A 15,183-nucleotide genomic window follows, 5' to 3' on the forward strand; every position below is an offset into this window, starting at 1 on the left:
CATCTCTGACTCTGTTTCTGTCCCTCTGTCTCTTTTTTTCCTGCTGTTTCTCCTTCTTCCCATCTCTCTTTCTTTTGTCTGTTTTTCTGTATCTCTCTTCATCTGTCTCGTCTCTTCCACTGTCTTCTCTCTACACACACACACACCTCCCAGCCTTTGTGTCTCGTTGTCTCTGTCTCTTGTCTATGTGGGTGCTCCTGCCCCACTGCACCCCGGACCCTCTCACCCTTGCTCTGCAGCTCCTGGTTTTACCTGGGCTGGATCAGGCTGCTGCTGTGGGCTCGCTGACCCGGGGGAGGGGGAGCAGCCTGAGACTCTGGGAAAGGCAGCTGTTCCTTCTGTGCTTTGTCCTTGTGGGAGGTGATGGGTCCCTGTCAGGTGCCCTGGCCCCTGTGGGGACATCTGAGGCTGCCTTAATGATTATATCTGGGATCCCTGTAAAGCTCACCATGGATAGGGAGGAGCCAGCAGGGAGAGGGGGTGTGGGAGAGGAGGGGGACATGTGGACACGAGGATGCAGTGGTGAGTGCCCTCAGAGACCTGGAGAGCAGGCTGGGTGGGGCACTGCCCTCTGCTGCTGCCCCTTTGCTGTGTGACTTTGGACAACTCCCTTCCCCTCTGGCCTTTGCTGTCTCTCCTGCCAAAGGAAGGTTATGCTACCGCCACTTTTCACTTGACAAGCCTAGAGCATGCAGCCACGGGGACGGGTTGGGGTCTGTCTCTGTCACTGCCGGGTCCCCTGTGCCTGGCATAGAGGAGGTGCTCAGTCAAGCTTTGTTGGAAGTATTTATAATCATAATGATTATACCGAGGAGGTCCTTACTGTGGGCTAGGCTTTGTTCTGAGCACTGTATACTTATTAACTCATTGATTCCTCATTAGGACCCATGAAGTAGGTGCTATTATTCATAATTCATAGAGGTGGAAACTGAGGCACAGAGAAGTGACTTGTCCAGGGTTTAAGAGGGGACTGGATCCTGTCCCAGCCTCCCTGAGCTTGCTGTCAGAGGGCTCCCACTTGTGTGGGGACAGTCTTTGCTAGACACTCAGCTGGGATTTGAACCCTGGCAGTTCTGGACTGAGGTTTCATGCTATTGACAGTAGAGTACTTAGACTTTTATTAAGCATCTACTCTGTGCCAGAGGCTGGGGCCACAGTAATGAATGCAGATGGGAGTGGGGCAGGGGAGCAGTCTGTAGGTTCCTGGGAGGAGGAACATCAACCCAAAGGCTGAGCTCCCTGGACCTCTGTCCTGGCAGGTGCCTCCCAGCCACGTACCCCAGGCACTCCCGCAGGCCACGTGCGCTCCGAACTCAAGACCAAGCAGCAGATCCTGAAGCAGAGGCGCCAAGCCCAGAAGATGCGCTTCCTGCAGCGTGGGGGCCTCAAGCAGCTCTCTGCCCGCAACCGGCGCCATGCCCGGGAGCTGCAGCGGGGCGCCTTCGGCCGCGGCGCCCCCTCTAAGAAGGGCAAGATGAGGAAGAGGATGTAAAGATGAGCCAGCCCCGTGGCTCCTCGCTTGGCCCAAGTGTGGACATCAGCAAATGCTCCCTGTGTACCACTGTGCACCTGGCCCTGGGCTGGGCGTTTGGGGAGCTCCCTGCTGGGACCACTGTCCGTGGAAAGGAGGGCTGGCGGCCAGAGAGGGGCAGCAGCTGCCTCCGCCTCAGACAAGGACATTTGAGCAAGGTCTCGAGGGTGCACAGGAGTTCTCCAACAAAGCCAGGCAGGCCAAGATCTGAATTGGCAACGGCTCCTGTTGCTTCCATTGTTCTGGGTTCAGAGGTGGTGGCTGCATGGGTCTAAGCTGTGAGTGTCTAAGGCCCAGTGATGTATTTTTAACATAATAAACCTTCGTTGAGCATCTCTGGCAGACCAGGAGTGCAGTGCACTCGAGTTGGAAGGGACAGGCGCAGACACTGAAAATCCAGGTAGTGTGCTGGGTGAGTCGAGAGTGTGTGGGTAGGTCCCGTGTGATCGTTCCAGGGATCCCCAGAGGGTGGGTTCTGTCAGTGTCCCCATTTTGCAGATGAGGAAAGTGAGGTTCAGAGGATGAGTCAGTTGACTGGGAGAGCCTCAAGCTGGCAGCCGGTCCCCTCCCTCCTGCCAGGCCAGCCTCGCAGTGGGGCGTGGACCGTGGGAGGGAGACTGGCTGCAGTGCTGAGAGGGCACAGCTGCCCCTCTCTGGCCGGGAAGGGGTTAACACTGCCCCACGACACGCACAAGTTCAGAACCTGTCCTGCCCCAAGGCCTGTGCTCCTTAGCCCCGAAGGGGCCCAGGAAAGTCCAGGGCAGCCTCCAGCAGCTGGATTATCAAGCCAGTAGTTACCAGGTCCCAGTCCACAGTGGCCTTTGTGAGCAGGTGTCCTGTGAATGGGTACTTGCGCCCAAGACCTCTTGCTGGTTTTATTGATTGTATTTGACTTACCAAGTACAATCATCTAGAATTTACCAGAATTTGCACCAGATCCCATTGCAAGCAACTCACAAACACCTGCTTGTTTAATGCCCCCATCTGTCCTGGGGGAAGGGCCCGGTAGTGGATGTGGGGTGGGTGCCCCATGGAGCCCACGTGTTTTTGTGTGTACTTGCTCTATGCCCCTCATGTCACATCACAATCTGATGGGCACGGCCCTCCCATCTTTAGGTGAGAGCCACTCAGCCCCTACCCCAAAAGAAATGTGCCCCTTCTGTCTGGGAGGATCCCCTCCTCCACTACTCACCAGGGGGTTGGGGCTGCAGGTTCGGTCTAAGGAAGGTTGGCCAGCATGGCAGTGAGGTCCAGGATGAACAGCTTCACCTAGGGGGTCCCCAACACAGCCAGAGTCAGTCCCTGAGTGTCCAGTCCCCACCCCCAATGCGTGGCATGCTGCAAGGCAGGGGTCAGGGCTGGAGACCCCTTTTAAAAGACAGCTGCTGGTGGTTCCCAGGGGCAGCAACCTGGCCCAAACTGCATTTTTAAAGCTTCAGTCAGCTTCCCAGATAATTCCTTAGCAGATGCTTTCACAGTTTGCTAGCTATCACCTGTATTATAATTAAATTCATATTTTCGCTTACATCAATTCAATTTTTTTCCTCTTTTAATTGGATCAGTCATATTCATGGATGTGTGACTTACCCTCATTTTCTCCACAGGTGGCCCTCCTTTATTTTGTTTTAATTAACTTATTTATTGATACGAACTTAATGAGCACCCCTGGGTCCACTGCCAAGAACCAGAACACAATGGTGAACTTCCCCCTGAGCTTTCCTTTCACATTTGTCACTGAAATAAACTTCTGAGAAGGAAACTACCTCCACCAAGAATGGAAAAGAGTTTAAGTCACCCCTGTCATAAGTAGGGGTAACTGAAAAAATAACTACAATGGAAACGGAACTGTGTTGCTGAATTCCCGCCAGCTGCCGTTGCCAACAGGGTGAGTCCCAGGTCCAGAGACCAGGGAGCGATATAGGGGTGGAAGGCTAGTCACCCCCATGGAGTATTTCTCTATGTTGGGGTCAGAGTTGGTTGAAAAGAGACCAGCTTTTGCTGTTACTGTAAAATCAAGCCTCCCTCCCAGTGTCATCGGGGTGTGTAACTTGGTAACTGAGCCACACTTGGAAGAGCAATGGTCCACAAAAACCCACCCAACTCAAGAAGTGGTACAAAGGTAGACTTCGAGGACCCAGTTCTTGCCGTTGGGTTGGAATCTTGGCCATTGGATGCAAGTCAGGGGTGGGATGGGTGGGGGAAAAGGTGGGTACCTTTTTTCTCCCCTACTTCTCTAAGGGGTCATGCTTTCGGGACCACCTAAAAACTTAACAAGTGTCTCTGAAGTCAGAAACCCCTCCTTTGGCTATAAACCTTGCAGACGTGAATGATAGAATAATGGTGGGCTTGGTCCACAGTGATACTTGTGATGCCATTGTGTGCAGACAGACTACAGCATGACCCTTCGCTCACCCTCCAGGGAGGCCAAGCTGTGTCTGGGTGGGGAGTTAAAAGTGAGTCTTGATCTGGTTTCTTATCGATGTCACTTGTTTGGGCTAGGACAAAAGAAGGACTTGGCATAAATGTATCAAGTCCATCAGTACACACTCTGCACAAGCAAGGACACTGACCCAGAGGGGCAGGGCTTCCTTCTGGCCACCTAGATAACTGTCAGAACCAAGACCAACTTAGGACTCTTAGGCAGGGGACCTAGGGGGCCATCAAGCCCACACCTATTGTGCTAGGAGCCTGGCCTCTGATCACAGAGGATTTTGCTTAACTCGGGAGAGGTGGGGTTTCAGGCACTGTGATGTTCCGAAGGTTTGCGTGCTGGAGGTGACAATAGGGGCCCTCACCTGCTCCAGCTGTCCCTCAGTGTCCTGGATGTCCAGGGCAGGTGGCTGCTTCTGATGCTGGCACACTAACTGGAACAGGTTGAGCGTAGACAGCCTAGTGAGTCCTAGGAGCAAGGTCTTCTCAGCTGCTGTGTTCTGGATCTGAACCCACTTGGATTCCTGCAGAACGCCCCACCCCTTCCGGATTAAGGAGTGCCCACAGGGCGGCGCCTCTTTCCCATTTTCTTCCCACTGGCAAGGCACCCATGGGCACTCTCTGGGAGAGGAGGACAGGCATGGTGTCAAGTACTGATAAAACTGGCCTCCTGTGCCCTAACATGCTTTCTGATGCCGGAGACGGGCGCCTGAGTGCCGTTGCTTCTCTGCAGTAAGCATTGCCCGTCTGTTACCATCTATCTGGGCCATCTATCCTGGCAGCAGAATGCTGGGACGCCGGCGCCCACGGGGCCGTACCCAGTGCAGCGTGCGCTCCCGCGCCGCCTCCAGGCGCTCCAGCAGCTGCGCTCGCCGCTGGCCCTGCCTGAGCAGCTCGTCCTGCCAGGTGGCCCGCAGCCCCTGCAGTCGCGCGCGCGCCTCCTCCAGCTCAGCCCGCCGCTGCCGTTCCGTGAGCCTCAGCGTCGCCAGCGTGTCGGCGAGGGTATCGAAGCGTGCCACCAGCTCGGGGACCTCCTGGAACTGGGATGGGGCCCGGAATGGTGCTCACCGGGCTTGTGGCCCCGCCCTCCTTATGCCAGCATCTCCTCCGCCCACCTGTGAAATGCGGGCATCACACAGCCCCCGCCCTCCCCATGCCACCTGGCTCTCCAGCATCTTCTCTGTCCACCTGTGAAATGGGGGCATCGCACAGCCCCTGCTCCTCCCAACAAAGCCTAACTGCCTGTGATTAATATTAATTCACTGTTTCATTCAACAAATATTTACCGAGTGCCCGGAGCTACCCCTTTCCCCTCCCCAACCCCTACCTGCCTATGTGTCCTTTAGTAAGAGTTGCCTTTTAAATTGAATTTATTGGGTGACACTGGTTAACATAAGAGAGACTTTTCTGAATCTCGGTTTCCCATCTGTAAAATGGAGTTGCCAATAACAGGACCCATTTCACTGGGTCTTGGGGAGAATTCAAGAACAAAGCGTGTCCCTGGCATACAGCTAGTGCTCAGTAAGTGGTGATTCCTGGCATACAGTCGGCGCTCCAGTCGTGCACCCTTCCAAAGCCGTCCCTGAGGCCATCCAGAGACTTGCAAGGTGGCCCTGAGTCCCAAACCTGCCTGCAGGGCACTCACCTCCGGCAGCTGCTCCAGCACCTGCTCCAGCAGGCGCGCGCAAGGCTCTAGGTGCTGCAGCCCGCGCCGCAGCCGCGCGCGCTCCCGCCGCAGCTCCTCCAGCTGGGCCCGGAGCCGCAGCGCCTTGGCCTCCTGGCGGTCCGCCCGGTGTCGCTCTTCTGCCGCCCTCCGCATCGCGCGGCTGCGCCGGGACTCAGTGTCCTGGGGCGGAGGGGCGGGGAGGCGGGTTGGGAAGGAGGCAAGGACCCTCAGAACTTGGGAGCCTGAGGAGCTCGCCGCTTCCACCCAGCTCCAGCATTAGCTTGTTGAGCCTTGGATTGCAAACACATGGTCCCGGGCCAAACTCAGCCAGAATGTGATTTTGGCCCCTCACTCCCGCACATGTGGTTTTTGTTGTTGTTTTCTTTTTAAAGCAAGAGAGACATGCCTGACTAGGCGGTGGCACAGTGGAGAGCGTTGGACTGGGATGCCGAGGACCCAGGTTTGAGACTCCGAGGTGTCCAGCTTGAGCGCGGGCTCATCTGATTTGAGCAAAAGCTCACCAGCTTGGACCCAAGGTCACTGGCTCGAGCGAGGGGTTACTCGGTCTGCTGAAGGCCCGCGGTCAAGGCACATATGAGAAAGCGATCAATGAACAACTAAGGTGTCGGTAACGTGCAACGAAAAACTATGATTGATGCTTCTCATCTCTCCGTTCCTGTCTGTCCGTCCCTGTCTGTCCTTCTCTCTGACTTTCTCTGTCTCTGTAATAAAATAAAATAAAATAAAGCAAGAGAGACAGACAGACAAGCAGAAAGGAAGAGAGATGAGAAGCATCAACTTAGTTGTGGCGTTTTAGTTGTTCATTGATTGCTTCTCCTATGTGCCTTGACGGGGCCTGGGGGGGTGGGAGCAAGCCTGATAGGATTGTGAGTTTGTGACCCTGTGACCTGCCTCCCCCAGCAGGCTCCACCTACCTTCAAGAACTTGTCAAAGCGGACAAAGGACCCCTTTAGCTCTTGCTCCTTCTGTTCCAGCTGTTCCCAGCGCTCTCTCAGGACTGCCATGCTGGTCTGGAACACCTGAGGTGTGAGGAGTGGGTGTCTGTATGTGTGTTTGAGGGTTTGAGTCATCAGTGCCTTTAGGTTCACACTTTTCTCATCTGTGGTCCCTGATCTTGTTGCTGCACCGCTGCTCAAATCTACCCATGGCTCCCACCCCCTGTGCTGAAGCCCAAGTTCCCTCTGGCAGCCCCTACATGTAGTGTCCCTGCCCTTCCTTCAGGCCTCATCATAGCTTGTCCCCTCTGACGCTCTGTCATCTGGCCACTGGACCACCTGTGTTTTGTCCTTGCCTTCCAGTCTTTGTATTGATATATTCTATTTTCTCTATTTCTTCCTTCTCAAACCATCTCCCTTGCTGAAGCTGACTTGCCCTTCAGCAATCCCTAAGACATCACCCCCTCCAGGAAGCCCTCCTTGATCACCCCCACCCCCCATGTGGAAATAGGGTCTCTCTCTGGGCTTCCACAGTCCTTTCTCAGTGCTTTCCCCCTCATAGCAGTCACCAGCTGGATGCTGGTCTGTGTCCTTCTCTAGACTGTGGGCCCCATGACAGCCAGGACCATGATGAGAGCTCTAGATCCTAGTGCAGTACCCTGTACATAGGTGCTCAAAGACATTAAATTGCACCAACTGGTCTCATTTGATCCCCATTTGACAGATGAGGAAACTGAGGCTCAGAGTGGTGAAATGACTTGTCTCAGACCTTGGCGCTAAAACGTTGGCTCCATTATTTCTCATTCCCCTGCTCACCACAACTTTTTTTTTGGTCTGGGTCCCCCCAAAAGTATCAGGACCACAGGGGGGCTCACCTCCTTCTGTGCCCGCAGGCCCTGGTCTGCATTCTCCAGCTCCCGCCTCTTCTCCAGGAGACAGAGCACTGGGGGGAAGTGGTTGGGATTCTGCTCTGGGATTTTCCTGGTAGGGTTCATGGAGGAGGTGGGGATGAGGGAGGCAAGAGTCAGGGCCCCCAAACTCCTCCCTAGTGACTGAAGTGCTCCCGTTAGCCACCCCCTGGCTGTTGAATTCTTCATTCGTTCAACAAATTGTACTGAGCACTTAGAAAGTGCCAGGCACCACTCTAGGCACTGAGGCTGCAGCTGGGAACAAGACTGACACAACTCTGCCCTGTGGGAGCTGGATTCTGCCGGGGGCCACAGGGAACAAACCTAACACATCATAATAAATACTGCAAGGACATGGTCGGTGCTAGGGTGGAAAATCCTTCAATGGGGAGGTCAAAATTCTCTCGAGGAGGTGACAATTGAGCAGAGATTGGAAGGGGAACAGGGAGCCAGCCAATGTGGATATCTGCAGGGAATAGGTTCTAGGCCAAGGGAACAGCCACTGCCAAGGCCCCAAGGGAAGGACCTTGGTAAGCAGAAGGAGCAGCCAGAGGCCTACCTGGCTGGAGGGGAGGGAGGAAGGGAGCGGAGTGATGGGGATTAAAATCAAGGGCAGGTTAGGGACCTGGGCTACTGCCCCAATGTGCTCTAACTAGTCTTGAGACCTTGGGGAAGCCACTGGTGCTTTGCAAGCCTTGTTTTTTCATCTGTAAAATGGGTGCAATGATCTCTCCCCACTAATAGCCCTAGGAAGCCGGGATCCAGGGGTGAGGAAAAGGATGGGCCACCCCACCCACTCCTGCCCTCCTTCTGGCCCTCTCTCCCACCCTGCTCCACTCACAGAGGTGGCTTCTCTTGCAAGGCCGGTCGGAAGTATTCCTTCCAGGGCACCGCCATTCTCCTGGCGTTAGGTGATTGATTGCTCTGCTTTCTTTCCACCTGGCTGGAGTTTGGCGGAAGCCTAGGAGGCCCTGGGGGGTCTCAGACGGAGGGCAGTGCAACAGCGTTTTCAGTACTCCTAGAAGGCTGCGACTAGGCAGGCCCTGGTTGCCCAGGCAACCACCGACACAACATTCCACTGCGTGGCTGAGGCCCCGGGAATCCACCCTGGGAGGGACCAGGAGGGAACTGTAGGAAGGGGAGCAGCCTCTGCCCCTTCCGGAGAAGGCTTTACCCCCCACTCCAGATTCGGGTGCCAGAAGAGAGGACGTGGGCCCCTCAGCCAAGAATTGACTCTTCTTTTTTTTTTTTTTTCTATTTTTCTGAAGCTGGAAACGGGGAGAGACAGTCAGACAGACTCCCGCATGCGCCCGACTGGGATCCACCCGGCACGCCCACAAGGGGCGACGCTCTGCCCACCAGGGGGCGATGCTCTGCCCCTCCGGGGCGTTGCTCTGCCGAGACCAGAGCCACTCTAGCGCCTGGGGCAGAGGCCAAGGAGCCATCCCCAGCGCCCGGGCCATCTTTGCTCCAATGGAGCCTTGGCTGAGGGAGGGGAAGAGCGGGAGGGGAAGAGAGAGACAGAGAGGAAGGAGGGGGGGGGGGTGGAGAAGCAATGGACGCTTCTCCTATGTGCCCTGGCCCGGAATCGAACCCGGGTCCCCCGCACGCCAGGCCGACGCTCTACCGCTGAGCCAACCGGCCAGGGCCAAATTGACTCTTCTTGATGCCCCATGTCTGGTCAAGCCTCTTGGCTGAATGGGATGGGGCCTCACTAATGTGGCTCCATACTCAGTTGGCTTAAAATAAAATGATTGGGTATCCATTGCTTGCCTTGTCTTGGATGGGGTCATTTACTACACAGAGAGGTGCAGAGGGCCTACTGTGTTCCTGCCCTTTGAGAGCTCACTCCCTTTGCTGGGAATGGTGTTCCCCTGGCCGAGTCTCAGGGAGCCCCCAGCCTGATTAGAGGGATAGGTAGGACCAGCTGGAGGCCAGCTTGTGCGAGACCATGATCTGGATTTGGAGGGTGGGGCCAGGGAAGAATCTGACATAGCTGGAGCAATTACTGTGGTCCAACACTGTGTAGGTACGCTACAGATAGTACAGTATCTGATTTAATACTTAAAACAGCACTGTGGGGCCTGACCAGGTGGTGGCGCAGTGGATAGAGCCTTGGACTGGGATGCAGAGGACCCAGGTTTGAGACCCCGAGGTTGCCAGCTTGAGCGCGGGCTCATCTGGTTTGAGCAAAAGCTCACCAGCTTGGACCGAAAGTCGCTGGCTTGAGCAAGGGGTTACTCGGTCTGCTGAACGCCTGAGGTCAAGGCACATATGAGAAAGCAATCAATGAACAACTAAGGTCTCCCAAGGAAAAACTGATGATTGATGCTTCTCATCTCTCTCCATTCCTGTCTCTCTGTCCCTATCTATCCCTCTCTCTGTCCTTGTAAACAAACAAACAAAAAAACACAACAACAAAAACCCCAGCACTGTGGGGGTAGCATTAGGAAAAGGTACCCAGAGCAAAATTACAAATACCCATGGGGTTTCCCCCTTGAAAAAAAAACACTACAATCTTGTTATCTTTGCTTCTAATCAGTTTATTTTTCCAGTTTTCTTTTGTTTGTTTGTTTTGACAAAGACAGAGAGAGGGACAGATAAGAGTCAGACAGACAGGAAGGGAGAGAGATGAGAAGCATCAATTCTTCGTTGCAGCATCTTAGTTGTTCATTGATTGCTTTCTCATATGTGCCTTGACTAGAGGGCTATAGCAGAGTGATTGACCCCCTGCTCAAGCCAGCAACCTTGGGCTTCAAGCCAGCGACCATCAGGTCATGTCTATGATCCCATGCGCAAGCCAGCAACCCTGCACTCAAGCTGGTGAGCCCGCTTTCAAGCCAATGAGCCTGTGCTCAAACCAGTGACCTCAAGGTTTCGAACCTGGGTCCTCTACGTCCCGGTTCGATGGTCTATCCACTGAACCACTGCCTGGTCAGGCTATTTTTTTCTGTTTTAAATAGTTTATTTTTTCATGTAAAGAAATGCCTTTTCTTTCCTGTTTTTTATAGAAATGTATTTTCTTATCGCAGATAACACTATTAAGAAAAAACAACTATGATTACTTGTAATGCCTTAAAACAACCCTAAGCATTTTATTAAAAGATATTTTAAAAATAGAGCTAAAATAATGTACATTCTGTCTTTGAGCAGTGTACATTACTTGCATGCACTATCAGCCTGACCTGTGGTGGCGCAATGGATAAAGCATCCACCTGGAATGCTGAGGTCACTGGGTTGAAACCCTGCACTTGTCTAGTCAAGGCACATATGGGAGTTGATACTTCCTGCTCCTCTTCCCCTTCTCTCTCTGTCTCTCTGTCTCTCTCTCTCAGTCTCTCCTCTCTAAAATGAATAAATAAAAAGAAAAATATGTCTAAATTGCATGCACTATCTTCATAAATTGCTGTGAAGTTATAAGATACATAATCTAATTTTTTTAATTTAAAAATATTGAGGTAAATTTACATAAAGTAAAATTAATATATTTTTTTTACTTACAGTTCTGTGAGTTTTGGCAAATGCACCACCAAGATATAAAACATTTCCCTTACCCTCCCCCCCCCAAAAAAAGTCCTCATGTCCTTTTGTAATCAACACATGTCCCTAGCCCAGCCCCTGGCAACCACTGACCAACATATCCTCTGTCCCTATACTTTTGCCTTTTTCAGAAAATCATAAATAAAATTTTATTTTTGCAGCCTTTCGAGTCTGGCTTCTTTCACCTAGCGATATTCATTTGCAACCCATTCATGTTGATGCGTGTATCAGTAAGGTACATTCTTTTACACCATTGGATAGTGTTGCATTGTACAGGTTTGTACATTCATCCTCCAGTTGAATTATTTCCAGTTCTGGGCAATTATAAAAATAGCCTGTATTCACCTGCAGTGTGTGTGTGTGTGTGTGTGTGTGTGTGAGTGTGAGTGTATGAATATAAACTTTCATTTCGCTTGTGTGACTATGTCAGAGTACCATTGTTGGGTATATAATAAGTGTACATTTAACTGTATAACATTTTGCAAACTGTTTTGCCGTGTGGCTTACCATTTTGATATTCACTCTAGCAATGCACGAGAGTTCCGATCGATCCATATCCTTTCTCACCAGGAGTTGGTGTTGCCAGTGTTCAAAAAAGTCATTCTGATAGATGTGTAGCTACGTGAATTACTTTTTGATTCTGAGATCGTTGTGGATTCACCTGCAGATAAGAAATAATGCAGAGTTGCCCTATTTCTTCCACCCAGTGTTCTCTAATGGTGACTTCTTGTACAACGATGGTACACTACCACAACCAGGAAATTGGCATTAACACAGTCCACTGACCTTATTCAGGTTTCACATGCACTCATTTGTATGACTGTATTTAGTTTTGTGCACTTTAATCACATAGACTCTTGTGATCACCAGAATCAAGACATGAAACATTCACCTCAAAGATCTCCTGCTGCCCTTTAATAGCTGCAACCCTTCCCTCCCTCCCTCCCTCTCTAACCCCTGGCAACCATTCATCTTGTGTGGTTTTGTCACACAAGGATGTTATATAATTGGAATCATATAGCATGCAACCTTTTGAGAATGGCTTTTTTTTTTTGTCTTCACTCAGCTTCATCCCCTTTGAGAGCAATCCTCATTGTTACATGTATCCGTGTTTGTTCTTTTTGATTACTAAGTAGCGTTCCACAGTATGATGGGCAATATTTGTTTAACCGTTCAGGTTGAAAGACATTTGGGTCGTTTCCAGTATGGGGCTATCATGAACAAAGCCACTCTGAATTCAGGTCTTGGGTTTTGTGTGAATATAAGTTGTCATTTCTCTGGTATATCAGATGCCCTAGAGCAGGGGTTGGGAACCTTTTTGGCTGAGAGAGCCATAAACGCCACATATTTTAAAATGTAATTCCGTGAGAGCCATACCATGACCTGTGTACATTATACAGTATCCAATAAAAATCTGGTGTTGTCCTGGAGGACAGCTGTGTTTGGCTCCAGCCACCCGCAACCATGAACATGAGCGGTAGGAAATGAATAGATTGTAATACATGAGAATGTTTTATATTTTTAATGTTATTATTTTTTTTAAAAATTAAAGATTTTACCCTGGCCGGTTGGCTCAGCGGTAGAGCGTCGGCCTAGCGTGCGGAGGACCCGGGTTCGATTCCCGGCCAGGGCACACAGGAGAAGCGCTCATTTGCTTCTCCACCCCTCCGCCACACTTTCCTCTCTGTCTCTCCCTTCCCCTCCCGCAGCCAAGGCTCCATTGGAGCAAAAATGGCCCGGGCGCTGGGGATGGCTCTGTGGCCTCTGCCTCAGGCGCTAGAGTGGCTCTGGTAGCAACATGGCGACGCCCAGGATGGGCAGAGCATCGCCCCCTGGTGGGCAGAGCATCGCCCCTGGTGGGCGTGCTGGGTGGATCCCGGTCGGGCGCATGCGGGAGTCTGTCTGACTGTCTCTCCCTGTTTCCAGCTTCAGAAAAATGAAAAAAAAAAAAAATTAAAGATTTTTTAAATTAAATTAAAGCTTTGTCTGTGAGCCAGATGCAGCCATCAAAAGAGCCACATCTGGCTCATGAGCCATAGGTTCCCGACCCCTGCCCTAGAGCACAATTGCTGCATCCTATGGTAAGTGCATGTTTAGTGTTTTTTTGTTTTTTTTTTAAAGAAACTGCCATATTCTCTTCCAAAGTAGCTGTGCCATTTTACATTCCTACCAGCAATGTGTGAGTGACTAGTTTTTCTGCATCCTCGCTATTACCCCTATTTTTTAAAAGACATTCTGATTGGTGTATTGTGATATTTCACTGTGGTTTTACTTTGCATTTCTCTAATGATGATGAACATTTTCTCATGTGCTTATTAGCCATCTGTATCTCCTCCTCCACATCCAAATATCTGTTCATGTCTGCTGCCTGTGTTCTAATTGGATTCCCCTCCCCCTCCACTGGCGAGTTTTGAGACTTCTCTATGCATTCTGGTTGCATGTCTACATGTTCCAGATAATCCCCTGTTGGATATTTATTTTCTCCAAGCCTTCAGCTTCTCTTTTCATTCCCTTCACATGGCCTTTTGCAAAGAAATGTTTTACATTTTGATGAGGTCCAATTTGCCACCTTTTCCTTTAGGGAGTGTGCTTTTGGTGTCCAGTCTGAGATGGGACTTGAACTCAGGCCATCTGGGTATATAGAGCCAGCTTTCATATGTACAACAGTCCAGATACAGGTGAGCCCTTCTTGGGTCTTCCCTCCTCAGGCCATTTTCCTTCCTTCCCTCGCAGAGGATGCCATTGTCCTGAAGCCAGTGTGCCACCTTCCTTTCTTAATTTCTATTGTTTTAGAGGTGCATTTTTGCAAATGTTTATTGAGCACCTACTATGTGCCAGGCACTCTGTGAGGATGCAGAGAGGTAAGACAAAACCTGCTCTCATGGGGCTTGCAGGCTAATGGGGAGGTCAGGTGAATTAAATAGTCCTGCAAATGGGTCATCATACTGTGATAGGGTGAGGAGGAGAGGTCGAGTGTACTGAGGGGGCAGGAAGGCCTCCTTGAGGAAGTGATATGTGAGCCCAGACCCAAAGGAGGAGGAGGGGTGATTAGAGAAGAGGGAGAGTATTCCAAATAGAGAAAACAGCTTGTGCACAGGCCCTGAGGCAGGAAGCTGGGCCCCCTCCTAGAAGAGAACCAAAGTCTGTAGGTTGATGTGCAGAATTTAAGGATGGTGGGACGGGTAAGGATTGGATAGGGCCCAGGAGTGGCCTGACCTGTACTATAAGTGACAGATGAGGGAGTTATTTAGGTGACTCCTCCAAGGACACAAGGCTGAGAAGTGATGGGCCCTGGTATTTGTTTACACAGAGATCCCTCCACCCATCCTCGCTGTGGAACTGTTCACACCACAGAGGGAAGGAGAGAAGGTCCCCACACAAACGACTTGTCTTCAGAAGTCTGGAGCTGTGGCTTTAGCTCTGAGGCCAGCCACTCCACCCCCAGGCCTCAGCATTCCTCTCTGTTAAATGGGATGCTGCCACCAAGTCCTGCCGCTGCTGCTCCCCTGCCACACTGCCGAGGCTGAGGTCCCAGCTTCCCACCTGTCTCTGTCCCCATATCCTGAGGGATGGGTTGGGTAGGCCTGCTGGAAGACAGGACACAACTTCTCAGCTGGCCTTGCCCTGGGTCACAAATGTACAAGCTGTGGAAATATCCACTGTCCCCACCCTCCTACCCCAAGTCTCAGGCTTCAGTGACTTCCCCCTTCCTGCTTCTCCATTCCAAGGCAGGGGTGTGTGCGTGCAGTGGCGGGAGGAACTTTGGGGAGTAGGGCTGAGGAAGGAGGAAGCGGGATGTAGACTGACAGACACCTTTATCTTCAGGCCACGGGAGGAGGGGACTTGCTGCTTCCTCGGCAGCCAGCCCACAGGAGGGGGTTTTGGAAATCCTGCCCACTCCGCCCACCGCTGCCTCCTGTCCCACGTGGCTCCCTGCCCAGATTCGTGCCTAGTGATCACAAACGGGGCTTTGTGTTCCCAAGACAAAGAACATCGTTCTTACCCCAACCTGGACCAGGGCTGGTCTACCTTGCTCCGATCTTGGCCTCGGAAGAGATGGTGCCACTTCCCAAGAGGGGAAACTGAGGTCTAGAGAGGGACGAGTCCGTGGAGCCAGAGGAGGAGCCTGCCTTCTGGTTTGGGGGTGAAGAC

The 15,183-nt window shown here is 51.8% G+C and overlaps 3 protein-coding genes across 3 annotated transcripts in view; 1 reads left to right on the forward strand and 2 right to left on the reverse strand.

Moving 5' to 3' along the window:
* Positions 1–3,290, forward strand: part of DDX54 (DEAD-box helicase 54) — a 20,169-nt gene extending 16,879 nt beyond the window's left edge. Inside the window, exon 20 of the mRNA XM_066260507.1 lies at positions 1,260–3,290. Coding sequence (XP_066116604.1) covers positions 1,260–1,492 — 233 coding nt within the window. The 3' untranslated portion in view covers positions 1,493–3,290. The remainder of the gene's footprint in view (positions 1–1,259) is intronic.
* TPCN1 (two pore segment channel 1) overlaps positions 1–15,183 on the reverse strand; it is a 118,772-nt gene that overhangs the window by 93,561 nt on the left and 10,028 nt on the right. The window lies entirely within an intron of this gene.
* CFAP73 (cilia and flagella associated protein 73) lies at positions 2,723–11,557 on the reverse strand. Its single transcript, XM_066260523.1, has 8 exons — positions 11,539–11,557; positions 8,333–8,598; positions 7,459–7,564; positions 6,563–6,667; positions 5,607–5,807; positions 4,780–5,001; positions 4,327–4,485; positions 2,723–2,800 (listed from the first exon to the last, which is right to left on the reverse strand). The coding sequence occupies exons 2-8, from the start codon at positions 8,386–8,388 to the stop codon at positions 2,750–2,752; spliced, it is 900 nt and encodes a 299-aa protein (XP_066116620.1). The 5' UTR covers positions 8,389–8,598; positions 11,539–11,557; the 3' UTR covers positions 2,723–2,749.

The sequence above is a fragment of the Saccopteryx bilineata genome, chromosome 2, assembly GCF_036850765.1.
Source record: "Saccopteryx bilineata isolate mSacBil1 chromosome 2, mSacBil1_pri_phased_curated, whole genome shotgun sequence".
NCBI classification, from domain to species: domain Eukaryota; kingdom Metazoa; phylum Chordata; class Mammalia; order Chiroptera; family Emballonuridae; genus Saccopteryx; species Saccopteryx bilineata.

What these genes read in the sequence shown, in the direction of transcription:
- CFAP73 (XM_066260523.1), bottom strand. Translation starts at nt 8,388, where the DNA reads ATGGCGGTGCCCTGGAAGGAATACTTCCGACCGGCCTTGCAAGAGAAG. An exon ending in GCTTTGACAAGTTCTTGAAG is followed by an intron (nt 5,808 to 6,562) that starts GTAGGTGGAGCC and finishes CCTCCGCCCCAG; the next exon opens with GACACTGAGTCCCGGCGCAG. An exon ending in GGGAGCGCACGCTGCACTGG is followed by an intron (nt 4,486 to 4,779) that starts GTACGGCCCCGT and finishes GGCGTTCTGCAG; the next exon opens with GAATCCAAGTGGGTTCAGAT.